The sequence below is a fragment of the Clinocottus analis genome, unplaced genomic scaffold (assembly GCF_023055335.1).
Source record: "Clinocottus analis isolate CAN_PGR_092001 unplaced genomic scaffold, fCliAna1.0.p SCAF_9, whole genome shotgun sequence".
NCBI lineage: Eukaryota > Metazoa > Chordata > Actinopteri > Perciformes > Cottidae > Clinocottus > Clinocottus analis.
In genome coordinates, this window is record NW_027176251.1 from 21,197,197 (window position 1) to 21,215,937 (window position 18,741).

Consider the following 18,741-nt stretch of genomic DNA (forward strand, 5'->3'; position numbering starts at 1 on the left):
TGAATGACATTTTAAACCGTGCTTTGAGATATTGATCACATGTATGAACTTGGGGAAGTGATGTGAACATAAAGCAGAGTATTGATTGTTGGCGGTGGTCGTCTGGACGGAGACGGCGCCTGTGAGGAGGACATCAAGAGGAGTTAGCAGGAAGACCGTCCTCCCTCCAACGTGCAACAAGAACACGACAGAACACAATACAACACACACAGAGCGGCTACAGGATGCCAAATCATGCGCAACACATGTATGGCAAAATGTTTTCACACAATAGAACGGTTCAACGCCATCTGCATCGCATCTCGTCCGCTCCCAGCAGACAGCAGCGCTCTGAGAGACGCTGTGTGATCTCCACTCTGCTGCAGGACTGAGGAGTACACATGGACCCCCCACGAGCTGCCCCCCTCCCCCATGACCCCCCCACGAGCTGCCCCCCCCCATCACCCCCCCACGAGCTGCCCCCCTCCCCCATGACCCCCCCACGAGCTGCCCCCCTCCCCCATGACCCCCCCACGAGCTGCCCCCCTCCCCCATGACCCCCCCACGAGCTGCCCCCCTCCCCCATGACCCCCCCACGAGCTGCCCCCCTCCCCCATGACCCCCCCACGAGCTGCCCCCCTCCCCCATGACCCCCCCACGAGCTGCCCCCCTCCCCCATGACCCCCCCACGAGCTGCTCCCCTCCCCCATGACCCCCCCACGAGCTGCCCCCCTCCCCCATGACCCCCCCACGAGCTGCCCCCCTCCCCCATGACCCCCCCACGAGCTGCCCCCCTCCCCCATGACCCCCCCACGAGCTGCCCCCCCCCCATGACCCCCCCACGAGCTGCCCCCCTCCCCCATGACCCCCCCACAAGCTGCCCCCCCTCCTCCACCACGAGCCGCTCGCCCCCCACGAGCCGCTCTCCCCCCACACAAGCCGCTTTCTCCCCCCACACGAGCCGCTCTCTCCCCCCACGAGCCGCTCGCCCCCCCACGAGCCGCTCTCCCCCCCCCACGAGCCGCTCTCCCCCCCCCACGAGCCGCTCTCTCCCCTCACACGAGCCGCTCGCCCCCCCACGAGCCGCTCTCTCCCCCCACGAGCCGCTTTCTCCCCCCACACGAGCCGCTCTCTCCCCCCACGAGCCGCTCTCTCCCCCCACGAGCCGCTCTCTCCCCCCACACGAGCCGCTCTCTCCCCCCACGAGCCGCTCGCCCCCCCACACGAGCCGCTCTCCCCCTCCCCCCCTCTCCCCTCCCCGCCCCTCGGTTTCAATCCAGCATCCTCCTCTGAGCCAATTGAGGAACAGCTGGAAGACATCAGCTCCAATCTGTGTGAGCTGCTGCACGAGCCAATGAGGGAGAAGTGTCACCGTCATATCTCTCTCTCTCCACCTCTACCTCCCTCTGCATATCTCTCCATCTCTCTAAAACAAGGATGCACAATAACAATAATACAATAACAGGATCAACTATCATGTGTGACTTCCCACTGGAGGGAAGTCACACATTCTTCTTCGTGATTTGTTCCATGAGCGCCATCTTTTTCTTCTTGGTCCACCTCCTGTCCTGATACGATCAGAGATGTAATTGTATATATTCACCTCGCATACTTTCCCTTCTCTTCCTATTGTTCCATTCATTTTCCAGCAGTGAGATAGCCGGAGCCCAGATGAGACGTTCTCCTCTGTCGGGCCTGATTTAATTGGACCCGCTGCACACAAATAACCTGCGCTGGGTGATGACATAGCTCACAATTATCTGTTCAGAATGATTAATATGGAGCCCGACCCAGCGGGCTCGCCTGCATGTGTGGACCCTGAGCCGCCGTGACAGGGGCCTGGCCGGGATGATGGAGTGCCTCGGTCTGCCAGAACTTTGCTGGGTTTAAAAAGTGCGCTGAGACCGCGTTGTTAAAAGCACATTAAACTGAAATAACCTAGAAATGAGTAAATTGAGCCATTATCTACTTAGGGAGTCATAGAGGTCTACTAAAGAGATTAGGGTTTGGCTCGTGCAGCAGTCGGACTCACACCTGTGGTGAGCGGCGCGGTGCAGCGACCCGCGACACCTTTACGCTCCGGACCGCAGGTTGGTTCTGCGTACCGGGTGGAAGACATGCGGCCGTCATGAATCAACCGGCCGCAGGGAGACAGCGAGGTCTGAGAGGCGCTTCAGGACCGCCGGCGAGCACGCGGGTGATCGGCGCCGCTTTTCCAAAAACCTGGCAAATCAGAATCCGCATCTATTATCGCATCAGCGCCGATTGCTAATGACGGGGTTCAGCGCCGGGCGAGGAAGGCCGAGCTCCCCTTCACCGCCATGGCTCCGTGCAGAGGGGGAGGGGCTTGTGGGAACATGTCTACTCGGGCACGTAGAGGCACACCGAGCCCCAAAAACACATGCAGGAGATGGCTGTTTCATTATCTCCTCAGACGGAGACAGAGGGAAACTCCTCCTGCTGAAGCGGTCCGATCCCACCAGAACCAGACCGCAGGCACGTTCGCGCTCAGAGCCGCTGACTCCATCCCAGAGCTATGTGATGGAGGCAAGGTGGAGGGGATACGGGAAATAATGAGTCTTTAAACACTGAACTGAGGCCGCCCCTTTAACTGAGGGGAACCTGTGCGTAGGGTGTGGGGAAAATATAAACTTTTAGATACCGCTTCAATTCCCCCATGCTGCAATTATCCCATCGGAGCTCGACATGAGGAGAGATCACGGTGAGGATGCAGTGGAAACTCGCCCGGTGGTTTCCTCCCACACAACATGCTGATGTGTCTGTGAATCGATTCAGACTACATGATGGACGGACTGAACTCTGCGTCGCGGGTCAGAGGCGGGTCAGAGGCGGGTCAGAGGCGGGTCAGAGGCGGGTCAGCCCACAGCCCGGCCAGCTGCTTTCATCTGCCAGCAGAGGTGATAATCTGGAAGAAATCCTGAGTGAGAACAGATAACGTGTTGGTGGTGAAGTGTGTGTGTGTGTTTGGACTCTGGAGGCCGTGACTTCAGACCGGCACCAAAGACTCGTCATGAAGTCACCCGTTGGTTTGTGGAGGGATGTTTTGAAGCCTTGATATTACCGTCGCCGTTTTTACCTAAAGCGCCCGCTTATTATGGTCTGTTTGACTCTAACAGACCATAATGTACTAAATGAACATCATGCTGTATAGAAGAAGACTAGAAACTAGAGATTGAGACATAAACTCATGTTTACTGAGGGAATACATCAAGAGAGAAGTAGAGTCACTTATATAGACTTCTATACAACCAGAGGAGTCGCCCCCTGGTGGTCAGGAGAGAGAATGCAGCTTTAACACATGAAGCATAGACTTCTATACAACCAGAGGAGTCGCCCCCTGGTGGTCAGGAGAGAGAATGCAGCTTTAACACATGAAGCATAGACTTCTATACAACCAGAAGAGTCGCCCCTGGTGGTGAGGAGAGAGAATGCAGCTTTAACACATGAATCATAGACTTCTATACAACCACAGGAGTCGCCCCCTGTTGGTCAGGAGAGAGAATGCAGCTTTAACACATGAAGCATAGACTTCTATACAACCAGAGGAGTCGCCCCTGGTGGTCAGGAGAGAGAATGCAGCTTTAACACATGAAGCATAGACTTCTATACAACCAGAGGAGTCGCCCCCTGGTGGTCAGGAGAGAGAATGCAGCTTTAACACATGAAGCATAGACTTCTATACAACCAGAGGATTCGCCCCCTGGTGGTCAGGAGAGAGAATGCAGCTTTAACACATGAAGCATAGACTTCTATACAACCAGAGGAGTCGCCCCCTGGTGGTCAGGAGAGAGAATGCATGCTCCCTCTCTCAGATACGTGTTCACATGGACGTGATGAACTCTACCTGCATCGGTGCTGGTCGATGTTGAAGCTGCCCACTTTACATTTGATCTTGGTGTAAACGTCCTGGACGTCCACCGAGGCGCTCAGGTCTTCTAGTTCGCCGATGACACAGATCTCTGACAGAAACACAGACAAAAAACATCAAGTGAATCACAACAGAAAGACACTCTGGCAACTTCATCGCTGCCGTGAGGCCGCCGGTCTGAGTTCCTCCTGTGAGTGAAAGTGATTGACGTGACAGTACTGGATCTAACCCTGCAGGTCCAGCCTTCAGACCTGATCCAGCTGTCCATGTAGACGTGTGTGTGTGTGTGTGTGTGTGTGTGTGTAGTCATTAAATCGTAGGCGACTCGAGCCTCACAGGCGGACTGGTGGGCTCTGTGGCGCTGCGAGCCCGTCAGCTTCACTGCTGCTGGGTCCCTCTCATTGTTTCCACAAGAGAAAGTCCCACAATCGCAGGCCGGCTCGGGGGGAAAATGGACTTCATGCATGTGAAAGTATGGTTGTTGTTGTACTGTTGCCTTGCGGTGGTTCTGAGAAAAAACGCAGAGGTTCCCAACGGCTTATTAAAAATTGAAACACAAGGCATGTCAGCTTTATTGTGGATAACTTGTGTGGAAAGAACTCTCCCGAGCTGTGAAATACTTAGAAACTCATGCTCTTCCAACGCCGAGTTGATATTGATGCATGAGTTTTTTTGAACGCAGCTTGTAAGAGCACTGGAAACCTTTAGTCTGAGAGGGTTCATCTTAAAAGAAGAGCACTGATTTGTGCTTCAGCGGAGCCTCTGGAGCCTCACGCTTGGATTTGAGCTCTAATCTTCCAACACATAGCAGCATAACACCGAGCCCAGAACGATGCGTCTTGGAGTGGCTGTTTCTTTCCATTTCTCTGGAGAGACAAGAATCTGATTTCCTTTTGCAGTTGAAAAACACATGACATCATCGCAGATTGTCTGCGGTCACGTCTGTGGCTCGCTTATCTCCCAGAGCGTCCGTGTGACATCGGTCTTCTAATGCGTCGCCTCTTGTTTTCAATAACACGCCGAGTGTGTTGCGCGCAGGGGATCCAGCGTGGAGTTCATCTCGCCGCTCAGATGGCGCACATTAAGCCCAAATCCGAAAGCGATGCCTATTTAGGATGTCTCTAAGTTAAACCATCGCTGTGAGGTCCTCAGAAACATTCCCTTTCCACCATTCAAAGACTTTAAGCCGGCCGATCTGCTTGGCAGATGCTAAATATTACAGCCACCAATTAAAGGTAAATCTAGCCTTTCATCGCCGCAGTAAATCTCAAGGGGACAAGAGGCGGTTCGCTTGGGATTCATCATCCATTTATTTATTTGTCTTTTCCCTCCAATCCCTGTTCCTCCTCCAGCTGCTTTCCCCTTCCAAGTGCTCAGCATGTGAAGGAGAAAGGAGGCGCAGGCTTTAAGTGTGGCTGCAGCAGGCCTGAGCTCTGAGAGCAGCTTCCTGCACTCGCTCACGTCCACACAACCAGAAACAGACCTGAGACTTCTTCATCTTGTCCCAGATTAATCACACAATCAAATCGTATTTTATAACAAACACTATTGTTAACTCAGTCACTGCTCATCGTTCTCCTCCACTGGTTTAATACTTCTGTTTACGTGTGTGGAACATATAATATAAATGAAGTGGATTGAAGCCTTGACTTTGGCATTTTGATCGTCGCCATCTTGATTGTTTGCAACCAGTGAAGGGAAGTGACCATATTTGGACGGAGGCGCGTTAGACACAGAGTACATGACTCTGGTGTCGACCTGTCAATCCCCTCGTAGCCCCGCCCTAAAGCATACTCTGCTTCATGGTCTGTTTGACTGTAGATGCTTTACGGCACATATGCATCGGCTTTACAACAGCTGTGTCATAACGACCAGCAACAGAGATTGTACAAAGGAGATCACTCCGTTTGTTAGGAACACAAAGCGCAGCGTGGCGGCGAGGTGGAGCGGCTACTGTACCGGTCTTCTTGGCCGCCGGGTCGGGAGCGAACAGCTTGACTGTGACCTTGGGTAACATCCACTGCATCCACAGGCTGACCTTCCCGCTGCTGCCTCCGATGCTGTTGGTCTTCTGCTCCAGCGTCACCGTGTCGGCAAACGGGCCGTCGTCTCCCGCCGGCACCGAGTCGCCCTGAGGAGCCGAGACGGGATTCAGTTCAGTGATTAGGAGCTAATATCAACCAGTAAGTATTCCCTTAATAGCAAGTCCTAACTTCCAGGTGAAGACTGTGACGTTTCTAAAACAAACCTCAAACCAAGTGACTGAAACGTCACTGTCAACGCCACCAGCAACGTATTGTCGTACTCACTTGACTGGATCGTCAGCGCGCAGTCAAACAGACCAACACAATAAGAAATGACATGTCAGGAAACCACACGGCCTCCTGAAGCCGGCGTGACTGTCGGCTCGTCCGTCTCGTGTTGCCGCCATGTGTTTGTGTGAGTCAAAGTGTCGTCGCCACGCAAGTAGCCGCGACAAAGCGACCGCCGGCTTCATCTCTGTCTTCTGGAGCGTAGATGACGTCAGTGTCTGGTGAGCAGAGCTGAGCGACGTGGTGGTGGATGGATGGAGGGGGGGGGCTATTGTGTGGAGCTGTCACTGCTGTTAACCCCAACACCACCAGCACCACCAGCACCACCAGCACTACCAGCACCACGTGACCTGCTTTCACTCAAGTGTGCCAGGACACACTCTCTTCTACACGTCGCTCTTCTTCCTGGATTCATCCGCCTCCCAAACATCCGTCTGAGCGACGGACTCGGCGAGTCAAGAGCCGGCAAACAAGCGATATGGCAATGTGCCGCGCTGGCATGGCGGGGTCACTCTTTCCACAGCCCCCCCTCCCCCTCTCCCCCCATCGCGGCGTGGTAATGACAGATTGTGTCATGGTTGTCGAGGCTGGCTGCGGTCGGCCAGATTATCAGCCATCTCAATTAGAAACCCCACAGCTGCTGCTGGGCTGATTACAGCGTCCTAAAGAGGCTCCAGATGAGGGAACTGTGTCCCTGCTGAGCATCTGGGGGCTGACAGCAGAGATATATATATATATATATATATATATATATATATATATATATATATATATATATATATATACATACATATACGTGTGTATAAAACAACGCATGACAATGATATGAATAAATAAAGGATTAGATGCAGCGTTACAGTGTCGGGCCGCTAGACGAGACGTTGTCTATTGAAGATGATCCATCAAGGAGCAAGACTGAGGGAAACACAGTCCTGCACCAGGTCAACTACACAGTCCACACAGCAACTACACAACATGATATAAAGCTTCATAAAACTCAACATGATGAAATGAAATACTGTCCGTACGGACAGAAATACCAGGAAAAACATAATCACGTAATTCCCCCAGAACGAGCATTTACCCCGGTCGAGTGTCAAGCAGCGTTTCCATGGAACCAAACAGCCAAGGTGTGTGTGTGTGTGTGTGTGTGTGTGTGTGTAATATGGGTGACTGGCACAGAGTAATAGGAGCCAAGTAGTAATTGTGTTCAGTCAGTCTCAATGTTCTAGTGTCAACTGCCATTTGGGGACTGATTACTGTTGAGCTGGAGTCAAAACACGGCCTGTGTGTGTGTGTGTGTGTGTGTGTGTGTGTGTGTGTGTGTGTGTGTGTGTGTGTGTGTGTGTGTGTGTGGTTTGGATTGTTTAGTTTACAGTTCTGGCCGGTCGGCAGGATTAGATTCTGTAATGTCATGTGTGGAAACAGGAGCCAGCCGCTGGCGCTGTGGGAAGCTCAGACCACTGAGCTGCAGCGTGGATACACTGAGCATCGGACACCCGGCTGCTGCTGCTAATGCTGCTAATGCTAATGCTGCTAATGCTAATGCTGCTGCTGCTAATGCTGCTGCTTGCCAGCCAGAACCGCTGCTGTGGCTTCAAAACGCTCCGTCTCTATTTGTTTGTACCAGGGGTCAGTGAGAAATACACATTTAAACATGAGTGGATTTAATTTGTAGTAATAATAATAATGCAAATGTTTTTTAAGAAGCTCTTTTGGCCTGAAGGGGAAGGATATTGTCACCGGCTTCAAACGAGAGAGAAGTACGCTGACATTCTGGAGAAAAGAGAATTCAATGCATACCTGGAAGTTTAGAGCACTTGGAAAACCCAAATAAAGAAAGAAAGTTGAGGAAAGTCTTTCTCACACTGTGACTCTGCAGGTTCAGATCACAACGTGTCGATGACAACGTCCAGTCTGATTGAATAAAATCCACCGTTCAACCAAAACACCGCCAACAACTTCCAAAAAAAAGTTCATGTTTTTATGATTGACAGGAAACTCCTCCTCCTCCTCCTGCTCCTGTGGAGGTGCGGCCTTGGAGAACACATGTGGCGGCGTGGCATCTGTAGAGGTGGACTCCACACACACACACACACACACACACACACACACACACACACACACACACTCGGAGAGAGACATTTTCCCACACCTCCACAGGCCGAGCTGTAAAGTATACAGTTTAATTCCTGGGGCCCCTGCGGCATAAACGGCCCGGATGATCCCGGGGGTTTATTTTCTTTGCAGGAGTTTGTCTTCGCTCATCACAGAGACCCAAACACTGGAAGACAACAGCGGGCTGGGAGGTGTGGGAGGAAGACGAGGGAGGACGAGGGAAGGGGAAGAAGAGCGCTGTCGGGACAGGTGGGAGCGTTCAGGGATGAGAGGAGATAGAGCGGGCGGCGGGTCAGAGCTGCAGCCAGCGGCCTCTGGTGCATCGTATATACATGTCACAGTATATTGTGTGGCCTGCAAGGCGGGGGTGTGGTGGGAGGGGGGGGGAGGAGGGGGGGGGGGGAGGGCTGCCACTGCTGAGACTTATCAAAACAGCTCCTACATTCTTGCTCAATCACCCGGCGTCCCAGAGGACTAAACACTTCTACCAGTGTTTGTACTTAGGTAAACAGTGACAAGTGGGCTGCCGGGGGGCCCGCGGTGGCCTTGTTACAGACGCTGTGCTGTCGCCACCCCCCCCCTCACCCCCTCACCCCCCCCTCACCCTCTCACCCCCCCCGCCTCGCTGCCGAACTGAACCGCTGCCACTTGTGACGCAAGAACACACGCAGACACAAACGCAGACACAGATGCACGTCGACGTATGAAGCACTTAGTTCCCCCCTCTGTGTGTGTGTGTGTGTGTGTGTGTGTGTGTGTGTGAGACACTTTATTGGCTCCCGGGCCGGCATGCCGTGACCACCGGGGGCCTGTCAGCAGTGCGAGGCCCCTGGTGGTCACATTGCATTGAACCCCCGGGCTCGGTGCCAGCGCTTAACAACACAAACACTCATCAACACCGTCGTTTTTTGTTTTTTTTTACGACTTCACACGAACGCACACATCCACGTTACGCAAGAGCCTGGAGGCCCCGGACCCCCAGCGAGTCCCTGCTGCTGCTACTGTACTCACAGCAGAGGAAGGAGAGCCTCCTGCCACGCGGGCAAAGCCCAGGATAACGTCACCGAGGGGCAGAGCGCCTCCTGGAAGCTCTGACGCTCATACCTGCTCGCCGGGCTCCGGGTCTGATATTCTATCCCTCACAGAAATGTAAATACAGGTTATTGTTTTCCCCAAATGAAGAGGTTTATACTCAATCAAGCCCCCAGCTTACATGAATCAAACAGAGCGCGCAGCCGATCTGGAGTGTCTGTTCTGGGGAAGAGAAACACAGAATGTACCAAACACAAGCACTGATGACGTTTTTCCAGCTTTGAAAATCCCAAACAAAACACATTTCTCTGCAGACACATTGCATGCGTTAGCGCTGAGTCAACTCCTCGAGACAATAAGTTGCCGCCCCGACCAGACGCTGCAGCTCTCACCACATGACATCACTTCCTGCTCCCCATCCTGTTGGACGGCCGCGTGCCTCGATTAGCATATTAATCCATCAGTTACGGGCAAAAGATTTTGATTTGTTCAACCAAATGTTGCACAAATGTCCACTTGCGTTCACCAAAATGAAAGCAAGTGGACATTCGTGCAACATTTGGAGAAATTCCCTGCAGGTGTTGATTGGACCCAGAAACATAATGCCTCTGGCTGAGCAGACCTATGAAATACAATATGTTCAATTACAACACACAGAAGAAGTATGTACACATCATAGTTGAATTACACAGCTTACTGCACGAGTCAAAGCCGCTTTAATGGGAAGGAAACACAGAATGATGACCATGAGCTGCAGTGAGAATACGGTGAGCAGCAGATGAGAATATGAATATGAATACAGTAAAAGTCCCAGCGTTGTTTCTCAGAAGGAGGAGAGGCTCGTTCATGTGAGGAACAACCTCCATGTGCAGATTCACGAGTCTCATAAAATCTCATAAAAACCCGAGTGAACGAACCTCGGTGGGGGAGCCGAAGTCAGCCGACGGGCTGCAGGTGCTGGTGTCCGGCAGCGCGGTGCCGGCGCTGCTGCGCACCGGGGACGACGGGGCGGCGGCGCCGGGCGGCTCCGGGGCGCTGGAGGCCTGACGCAGGATGCCGTGTCTCTGGAGACGAGCCCACGTGGAGCTCCAGCTGAGCAGCAGCTCGTACAACAGCTGGACCTGCAGGGACAGGAGCACAGTGAGCTGCAGGGCCGAGGCCTCTAGTCTGCAGGAGAGGGGACCGAATGGAAGGGAAAGCCAGGACACACACACACACACACACACACACACACACACACACACACACACACACACACACCAGCGGCTGCACCGGACCTGCTGTCCTGGTACTTCTCACACCAGAGCCGAGTCCACTTGGCGTCTCTGGAGTTTTGTGACACTAAGCGCAGTTAAAGTGACCACGATGTCATCCCCTCTCTCAGACGTTGTGTCGTCCTCATTTCACTAAAGTTGTGTGTTTGCGAGGCGCGGCGCGCCCTGGATCGCGCTTCACAGTGACAAGTTGTTATCCACAACAACACAAACTCCCAGAGAAACACCCACAGAGGAAAAGTGCAGTTGTGTCATCGATTCCCCCCCAAAAGAAAAGAGTCACCACGGTTAGGAAAAAGCAAAGTCAAGTGTTCTCAAGTATTTATCATGTGTTCACATGAAGAGACGGAGCGGCTTCACACAACAACAAGGCCAAAAACAAGATGGAAAACATGAGGGGAGGCCGGGAATGCTCTGTTATTCATGTGTTCACTCCTTCTTCAGAGGGAGAGAGGAGGAGGAGAGAGGAGAGGAGAGGAGAGGAGAGAGGAGGAGAAGAGGAGAGAGGAGAGGAGGAGAGAGGAGAGGAGAGAGGAGAGAGAGGAGAGAGGAGGAGAGGAGAGGAGAGGAGAAGAGAGGAGAGAACAGAGGAAAGAGGGAGGAGAGGAGGAGAGGAGAGAGGAGAGAGAAAAGTGAGGAGAGGAGAGGGAGGAGAGGAGGAGAGCGAAGGAGAGAGGAGAGAAGAGAGGAGAGGAGGAGAGAGAAGGAGAGAAGAGGAGAGAACAGAGGAAAGAGGGAGGAGAGGGAAGAGAGAGGAGAGAGGAGAGGAGGAGAGAAGAGAGAGGAGGAAAGAGGACAGAAGAGAAGAGGAGAGAGAGGAAATGAGAGGAGAGAGGGAGAGGGGAAAAGAAAAGCGACGCTCTTTCACAGTGAGCTAATTTCTGGATTTTGAACGCTTTGCTTCTGCAGCCAACTGAGCCCTCAAAAGTAAAAAAGGTGCACGGACACATGATCGCACATGAGGAATCGCACTCTCTCTCCCCTCTCCCTCTCTCACTCCCCCTCCCCCCCCACCCCCCCCCCCCCCCCCCCCCCCTCCCTCTCCTGTTAGCGTGTGCATTACAGGGCGGCCCTTCATAAATAAGCATAAATCAAAATGAAAAGCAGCACAACACATCACAGCTGGGCCGTTTTCACCACGTGCATGAAGAGCCGCTCACGCCCGCCGTACCCGACCGAAGCAAAGGCTGGTGTGTGTGTGTGTGTGTGTGTGTGTGTGTGTGTGTGTGTGTGTGTGTGTTGTGTGTGTGTGTGTGTGTGTGATTTCAAGCTTGTCCTGCTGGCGTGAGTCCCTCACACACTGATGGAGGCTCTACAGGTGAATAAAGTACACACCTTATATTTAAATATTTTCAATTACAAGTTTTGGGAAATTGTATGAATACACAAATGAGGCAGAATATTATTAAATGTGCTAATTTCCATACAATTTCAGACCTGAATCAGACCTTAAATGAATCATTTCACGGTGTTTTCAGTGATACGGTGCTGTCCTGAACCTGAAGCTTTGGTGGATGGAGATTTAAAGTTTAGACATTTGTAAAATGACATTATGAATCAAGTGTAATAGAAACATGAACCGTTAGATATGAGCATGAAACCATTTGATCACATGAACACAATCCTCTCCTGCATGAGCAGCTGTCCATAACGGTAGTTTAAAATGTAGAGACATCTTCAGGAAGCTCAACAGAACTGAACCTCGAAGGGAACTTGTGTAAAACTTCAAGAGGAGACGATGCAGCTGCTCATACGTGACGCCTGCGTGTGCTGCTCATCCCGTCAAACCGTTCTCACACGCTGAGCTCACGTCCAGGTCTTTGAACATGTTCTGAGGAACATGTTCATGTGCACCAGAAGCTCTTGGACATGAACACACCTGTTCAAATGTTAAAGCTTACCCACAAGGAAAGACACAGAGACGGCTCGACTGTTTCACCCTGCTTTCTATAAATATCTTTGTTTGTGCCATGAAGTAATCCACATAGTATGGAAACTCTGATTTAATGTCACAAAAATGAAGTGCAGCAGCCAGGGAAGTGGAGAGGCCAAGCTCTCTGCTTTTATTAGTTGCCTTTAAACGTATTCATGTTTCAAAACGCTGGACGTGACTGAACCACCCACGCTCCTCCTGCTCCTCCTGCTCCTCCTGCTCCTCCTGCTCCTCCTGCTCCTCCTGCTCCTCCTGCTCCTCCACCTCCTCCTGCTCCTCCTGCTCCTCCTGCTCCTCCTGCTCCTCCACCTCCTCCTGCTCCTCCTGCTCCTCCACCTCCTCCTGCTCCTCCTGCTCCTCCTGCTCCTCCTGCTCCTCCACCTCCTCCTGCTCCTCCTGCTCCTCCACCTGCTCCTCCTGCTCCTCCACCTCCTCCACCCGCACAGCGCTCTGGCAACCTGGACTAAACGCTCCCACTAATGGAGATGCTAATGAGGAAGAGGAGGAAGGAGTGTGGGGTCTCTTTTGTTCTGAAGGGGGCGGAGCTACTGGCAATAGTTCTGAGAGAGCTGCCGACTTCAAATGGTAACGAGATTATGAACAGATTAAATCAGATTGGAGAGGAGGAGAGGAGAGAGGACAGAGGAGACAGGACAGAGGAGAGGAGAAAGTAGAAAAGGAAGGAAAGGTGATGACATAATGGAAGATAAGTGAGGAGATGAAAGGAGAGGAGAAAGGAGAAAAGGAAAGAAAGGAGAGGAGATGAGGGAAGAGAAGTGAGGAGAGGTAAGGAGAGCAGAGGAGAGATCAGAGGAGAGAGGATGGTTTTCATTGGACCCAGAATCTACTAATGACTCATCATATAATCACAATAAGCCCTGCCAGCGCTGCCAGACAGGCTCTCCATTAGAAAGAGAGAGGAAGAAAGAAAGAAACTCTTTTCCCTCCAGGACCAACCAGCTCTCCTCGTCCATGAAACGTTTCCACCAGCAGAGGATTAAGACCTTTCACTTGTTTGTCTGGTAATGTCAGAGACATTCATCGGGGCGAGCGCTCGAGAGGTCGCCCCGATGAAGCGCTAACAGAGGAGCGCTAACAGAGGACGCTAATTCAATGCAGCTAACTGCGGGAAAACAAACCACGTGTGAACCAACACGGAGACATGACCGGGGACGCGAACCCTCTGCGAGCTGTCCAGCTTCATCAGGCTCTCGCTCAAGCATCCCCCATCGCCCTGTAACACAATGATGAAGACCCCCCCTCACCTTCCTCCTCTTCGCCCCAAAACCTCGACATATCTGACCGAAGCAAACAAGGCAACACTCTCTTGTTTACGCTTCCACTTTCCTGAAGCTGATGCCGTGTAAGAAGAGGAGGCCGTTTGTTTACTGGAGTCAATCTATGTGAGAGAGAACCATGCCGGGACCGTCCTGTGTGTGTGTGTGTGTGTGTGTGTGTGTGTGTGTGTGTGTTTACAACAGGGATGATTTGTATAAATATACATGCAAATGTGATGCCAGCGCTCACTGACCTGAGGGTTGGAGCACTTGACGTGGACGGGCTGCAGGTCGACGTGGAGGCAGACCACGAAGGAGTGCCCCCCCTCCAGGCAGCTCTGCAGCTTGTGGGAGGTGACGGCCAGCGTGGAGGTGCAGCCCATGGGCTGCAGCAGGCGCAGGCTGCGCTGCATGCCCAGCAGCGTGTACACGCTGAACTGACTCAGGCTGACCGTCCACGGGAAGGCGTCGCCTGGCGGGACAGAGAGCGAGGGATGAAACATGTGCAACACGGAGAGAGGAGAGGGAGATCGAGCCGCCGGGTGTCCAGAGGATGGACGTGTGTGTCTGCGTGAGTTTGTCCATAGTGGCTGTAACGCTCTGGATAAACGTATATTCTTTCCCATAAAGCCTTCACAATAAAAGCCCCGGCCCCGTTTATTTTCATGCTTCCTCTTCCTCTCCTGCAGCACCAGTGGAGTTTTATTGAGAAGCCACTAAAAGGCTGAGTTAATTTGGTAATCAACACATCGCCCTCTAACTTCTCCATAGTAAAAGTCCCCCTCTGTTCTGTTGTTTAAAAGCTTTTATAGGAAACAGCAGGAAACAGGAAATGTGAAACTGTGCTCCAAATCACATACTTCCTGTCTTCTTGCTGTGGTATGAAGACACACGACAGCATCGCGGCTTCAACTTTGACCCTCTTGCTGCTGCATTCAGAGGGTTATGGGTCAGGGGAGCCAGGAAAGCATCGCTGCAGCACAACACGCTGTTATGTTGGACTTGGAATACATACTCCATCTCCTCCTGGCGTCCTAAATACTCTGTCAGTCTGCACGTGGGACCAGCAGCAGGTCTCAGGAGGCTCCTCTCGTCCCTCCGTGTGAGGGTGGAGGCGTGTCCACACCTCGCTGAGGTGACGGTCATGTGACGGTCATGTGACGGGCCGATCCGACCCCGAGGCCAGGAAGAGCGTTACCGCTTCCAGGCTCAAAGTGTCGAGCGTAGATTTGGAAAAGTGCAGTTGATTGAGCAGAAAGGTCGAGTCAGCAATACTCATCAGAGACACGATGGCATCCACATCATCCCATGCACTCGCCTTCAAAACCTCTAGCAGGCCAATGACTTCACGTGACGAGAGCGCTGCATGGAAAACATGAAAGATTGCAGAAGGAGCGTCCACGAGCGCGGCCGTGAAGAGCACGCCTCCCACGCGGCGTGGGCTTCGGGCCTGAGCGACCGAGAGCTTTTCAAAGCGTAGGAATGAATTACCGAGAGCACACGGGCTGTTGGGTTTTACGGCAACACTGATGCTGATGTCACTGTTTTTCTCTCTTCTCCGTTTAAAAAAAGTCTGTTTGCCCAATGCTGATGTCATTGAAGAGTTTGAGACCCCCCCCCCCCCCCCGCCCTCTTTTTCTACTTCTTCCTGGGAGAAAACACTGAGTGTTGCTTATGTCAACTCCACCCAGGTGTGCACGCCACATGTGAAAGATCTATCTCTCAAAGGCGCTGAGCTTAAGCTTGTTTGTCTTGTGTCATGGTAAATGAGTAGTGCTGGGTCAAAGGTCGGCTCAGTGTTGAAAAGGCCGTAATGATGATGAATTCACATGATGGAGCCCGCTGCTATTATGAAAGCATTCGTTTCAATTATTAATAAAAGCACGAGCAAAAAGAGTTAAGTAGATTTTTTCCCAGCCATTAAACTGTATTTTCTAAGACTCCCATTTATAACGAACCTTCCGTCGTCATTGTTTTCTCACTCTGGCTCGTTCCTCCACATCCTGGTGTTGTGTGGTGTGCCGCTCTAGCTAAAGTGTCTCTGTGGTCCGTACCTTCCTCCAGGATGGGCCTGGCGACCATGAAGGGCAGCTCCTGCAGCGGCTCCATGTCCTTGTGTCCGGCGCTGAGGACGCTGACCTGCGGCAGGCACACCACCAGGGTGCCGGGCATGGAGGCCTGGTTGTGGTACCAGCTGCGCACGGTGCCGGGTATGTCGCCGCAGACGATGGTGCTCGGGGACGGGAGGCTGTCGTTGGGCAGGAACACGCAGCACGACTGCAGCTCCAGCTGGAGGGGCGGGACAGGAAGTCAGTTAGTGACCGGCCTCCAGCCTTTTCAGCTAGCTTTCAGCTAGCTAGCAGAGCTGGGAGAGCATCCTCTAGTGACGCTGCTGTCTTTCATGATGTATGACACTCAACCCTGCCATGTGTTGTGTGTTGTGTGTGTGTTGTGTGTTGTTATGTGTGTATGTCTGTCCTTCAGACAGGGTTTGCCTTCAAAGGAACCAAAGTGGAACATTAGACTTTGAATGCCTTTTAAAACAAGGTGAAGGTTCAGGAAACAGAACTCTTACAACTTAGGGGACTTTTTCTTACAGTCAAATCTTGATCTTAAATCATATTTGAAGTATTTTTTTCACGGCTTGGAGGACCATTGCAGCTGCATTGTGTCACGCTCGCTGTTCACCAGAGGAAAAGAAAGAAAGTGAACTTCACAAGACGAGGTCAGAAACCAGTAGCAAGGAGCCTGCACTCATTTAAACGACCAGTTACCAGAGGAGCACAGGGTGTGTGTGTGTGTGTGTGTGTGTGTGTGTGTGTGTGTGTGTGTGTGTGTGTGTGTGTGCGTGCGTGTGTGTGTGTCCTAGAGAGCAGCTCGGTTTCGTTACACAGCCATGCAGTCTGCATAAAACACACACAGCCATCCTCCACTCAAACCTGCATCTACGATAAATACACACACACACACACACACACACACACACACACACACACACACACACACACACACACAGTGACTCTGCACCCTGAGGTCTGAGACTATCCGCTGACCCTCAGCAGTGCAGTCAGTGACTTATGTTTTGCTTCAATACTGTAATACCAACTATGTGATCCTAATATTCTATTTTATTATTATCATTATTAAGTATGTCAGAAACAATACAAAACATAATATGAATAAAATAAATTACATTTAACATGAAACTAAGAAAAACAACATGTTTACTTTAAAGCAGCTGGAAACAGAAAATGTATTAAAACATAAAGCATCCAAACTGTCATTAATAAATATGATAATTGATAGTTTGACTCATTCACTAATCATTTGAGGAGTTGTTTAGCATCAGACGTTCAGAAGTATGCACACTGTATACCTCTGCTTATATAAGTGTAAGATTAACCTTATTACTGTCACAGATAAATAATCACACGCGGTTCATAACCATAACATGCAGAAAGTAATCTTAGACTTCAACATCAGCCGTTTCAAATGGCTCATTGCAGACCGGCTGTAAATGAGCTGCTGCAGGGACACAAATTGTTTTAGTTCCCGTTCTGTGTCTGATGGTTGACTAAATCTGTCACCATGCATCAACCCTTTAAACATAATCACGGGGAAATATTAAACTGTAACATAAACGCTCCCAGATGAAAGCTGACCCTGGTACCGAGGAGGAGGCCGGTCTGCCTGCGTGTGAGAAGACGCAGATGCACGGCTCTTCACCCCAGACATTCCCTTGTATATCAACCTTTTTTATTAGCAATTGTTCAATAATTTTGGCAAAATTAGATACGAAGTAGAGTTTGTTAATAACTACTTGGAAAGGCTGAGTCAATACTTAAGCTCGGCCAATATTCCTGGAGAACTGGGCGAAGGAAAAAGGGACTTTCTCCTGGTGTGGAGACGGTGGTGCCTCCTTGCTCTCAGCAGATAGGATGCACCAGCTGCTAGCATAGCTGCTAGCTCGAGTGTGTACAATACAACAACTGTAACACCCCTAACGGCGCTTGCTTGTGACTTTAAAATGCTTTGCTGTCGCTTCCCATGGCAACCCCAAAAACCCAAGATGATGTCAAGTGTGCGGCAGCCGCAGACTCCCCACATCACACGGTGGAGCGCGAACAATAATCAGAAAACATCTCACAGATGACAACAGGGGAAAAGTTGAACAATCGAACGGCGCTGCCCGGGCCGCCGTTTACGCCGAGGCCGACGGGCTCGAGACGCTTCAAAGGGCCGCGCTGTGTCATGGAGGGAAAGACGGCCAGTGTGACGCAAAAATCTGTAGTCAGACTTTTTGGTGACAGCTAAAGAAAAGCCATGAAAGAAACCACAGGAGCCGACATGTTGTAAGTCACGCTGTCCCCGGTACATGAGTCCCAGTGACGGCGGCGGCGAACGGGGCACGCCAGACACCAGGGGGCGCTGTCGAACACCTGACTTCAAATCTCACAGTTGGAAGCCAGAAGAAGGACGACGGCAGAGACGAGCCGACACCAAACAGATGTGACGCCGGTCACACACCTCAGCCGTCTGGATCCAATCGGGCTTCGGGCCGATTGGACTCACTTCTTACTGTAATCCATACCGAGTCCAAGAGCCAGTGTGAACCTGGATGGAGCTGTGTCCAAGACAAATGTGATGAGATGAAAATATAAGAAGAGCGAGAGCGAGCGGAGTCAAGGCTGCACAAAGCTCTGCATTTGTTATCTGTATTGACTTAAAGCTTTTTAAAGGCGTTTACCTCTGCAGCTACTGTGATTGACAGCTCACTGCTGCTACCAGGGGCATGGCGACAGCCGGGATCCAAGATGGCGACGACAAAACGCCAACAAAAAGTCCACAAACCAACGGGCCGAGTGAGTGGGTCGTTACCTCCACAGCAGCTAGAGTCACTTCTACAACACCTAGAGCTATTTCCTTA

At 51.7% G+C, this 18,741-nt stretch overlaps 1 protein-coding gene across 1 annotated transcript in view; it reads right to left on the bottom strand.

Moving 5' to 3' along the window:
* LOC137780855 (intermembrane lipid transfer protein VPS13B-like) overlaps positions 1-18,741 on the bottom strand; it is a 297,025-nt gene that overhangs the window by 122,702 nt on the left and 155,582 nt on the right. The window contains exons 23-27 of the mRNA XM_068569155.1: positions 15,869-16,103; positions 14,069-14,286; positions 10,248-10,451; positions 5,828-5,999; positions 3,845-3,959 (exon numbers count right to left, since the gene is read on the bottom strand). Of these exons, the coding sequence (XP_068425256.1) occupies positions 3,845-3,959; positions 5,828-5,999; positions 10,248-10,451; positions 14,069-14,286; positions 15,869-16,103 (944 nt within the window). The remainder of the gene's footprint in view (positions 1-3,844; positions 3,960-5,827; positions 6,000-10,247; positions 10,452-14,068; positions 14,287-15,868; positions 16,104-18,741) is intronic.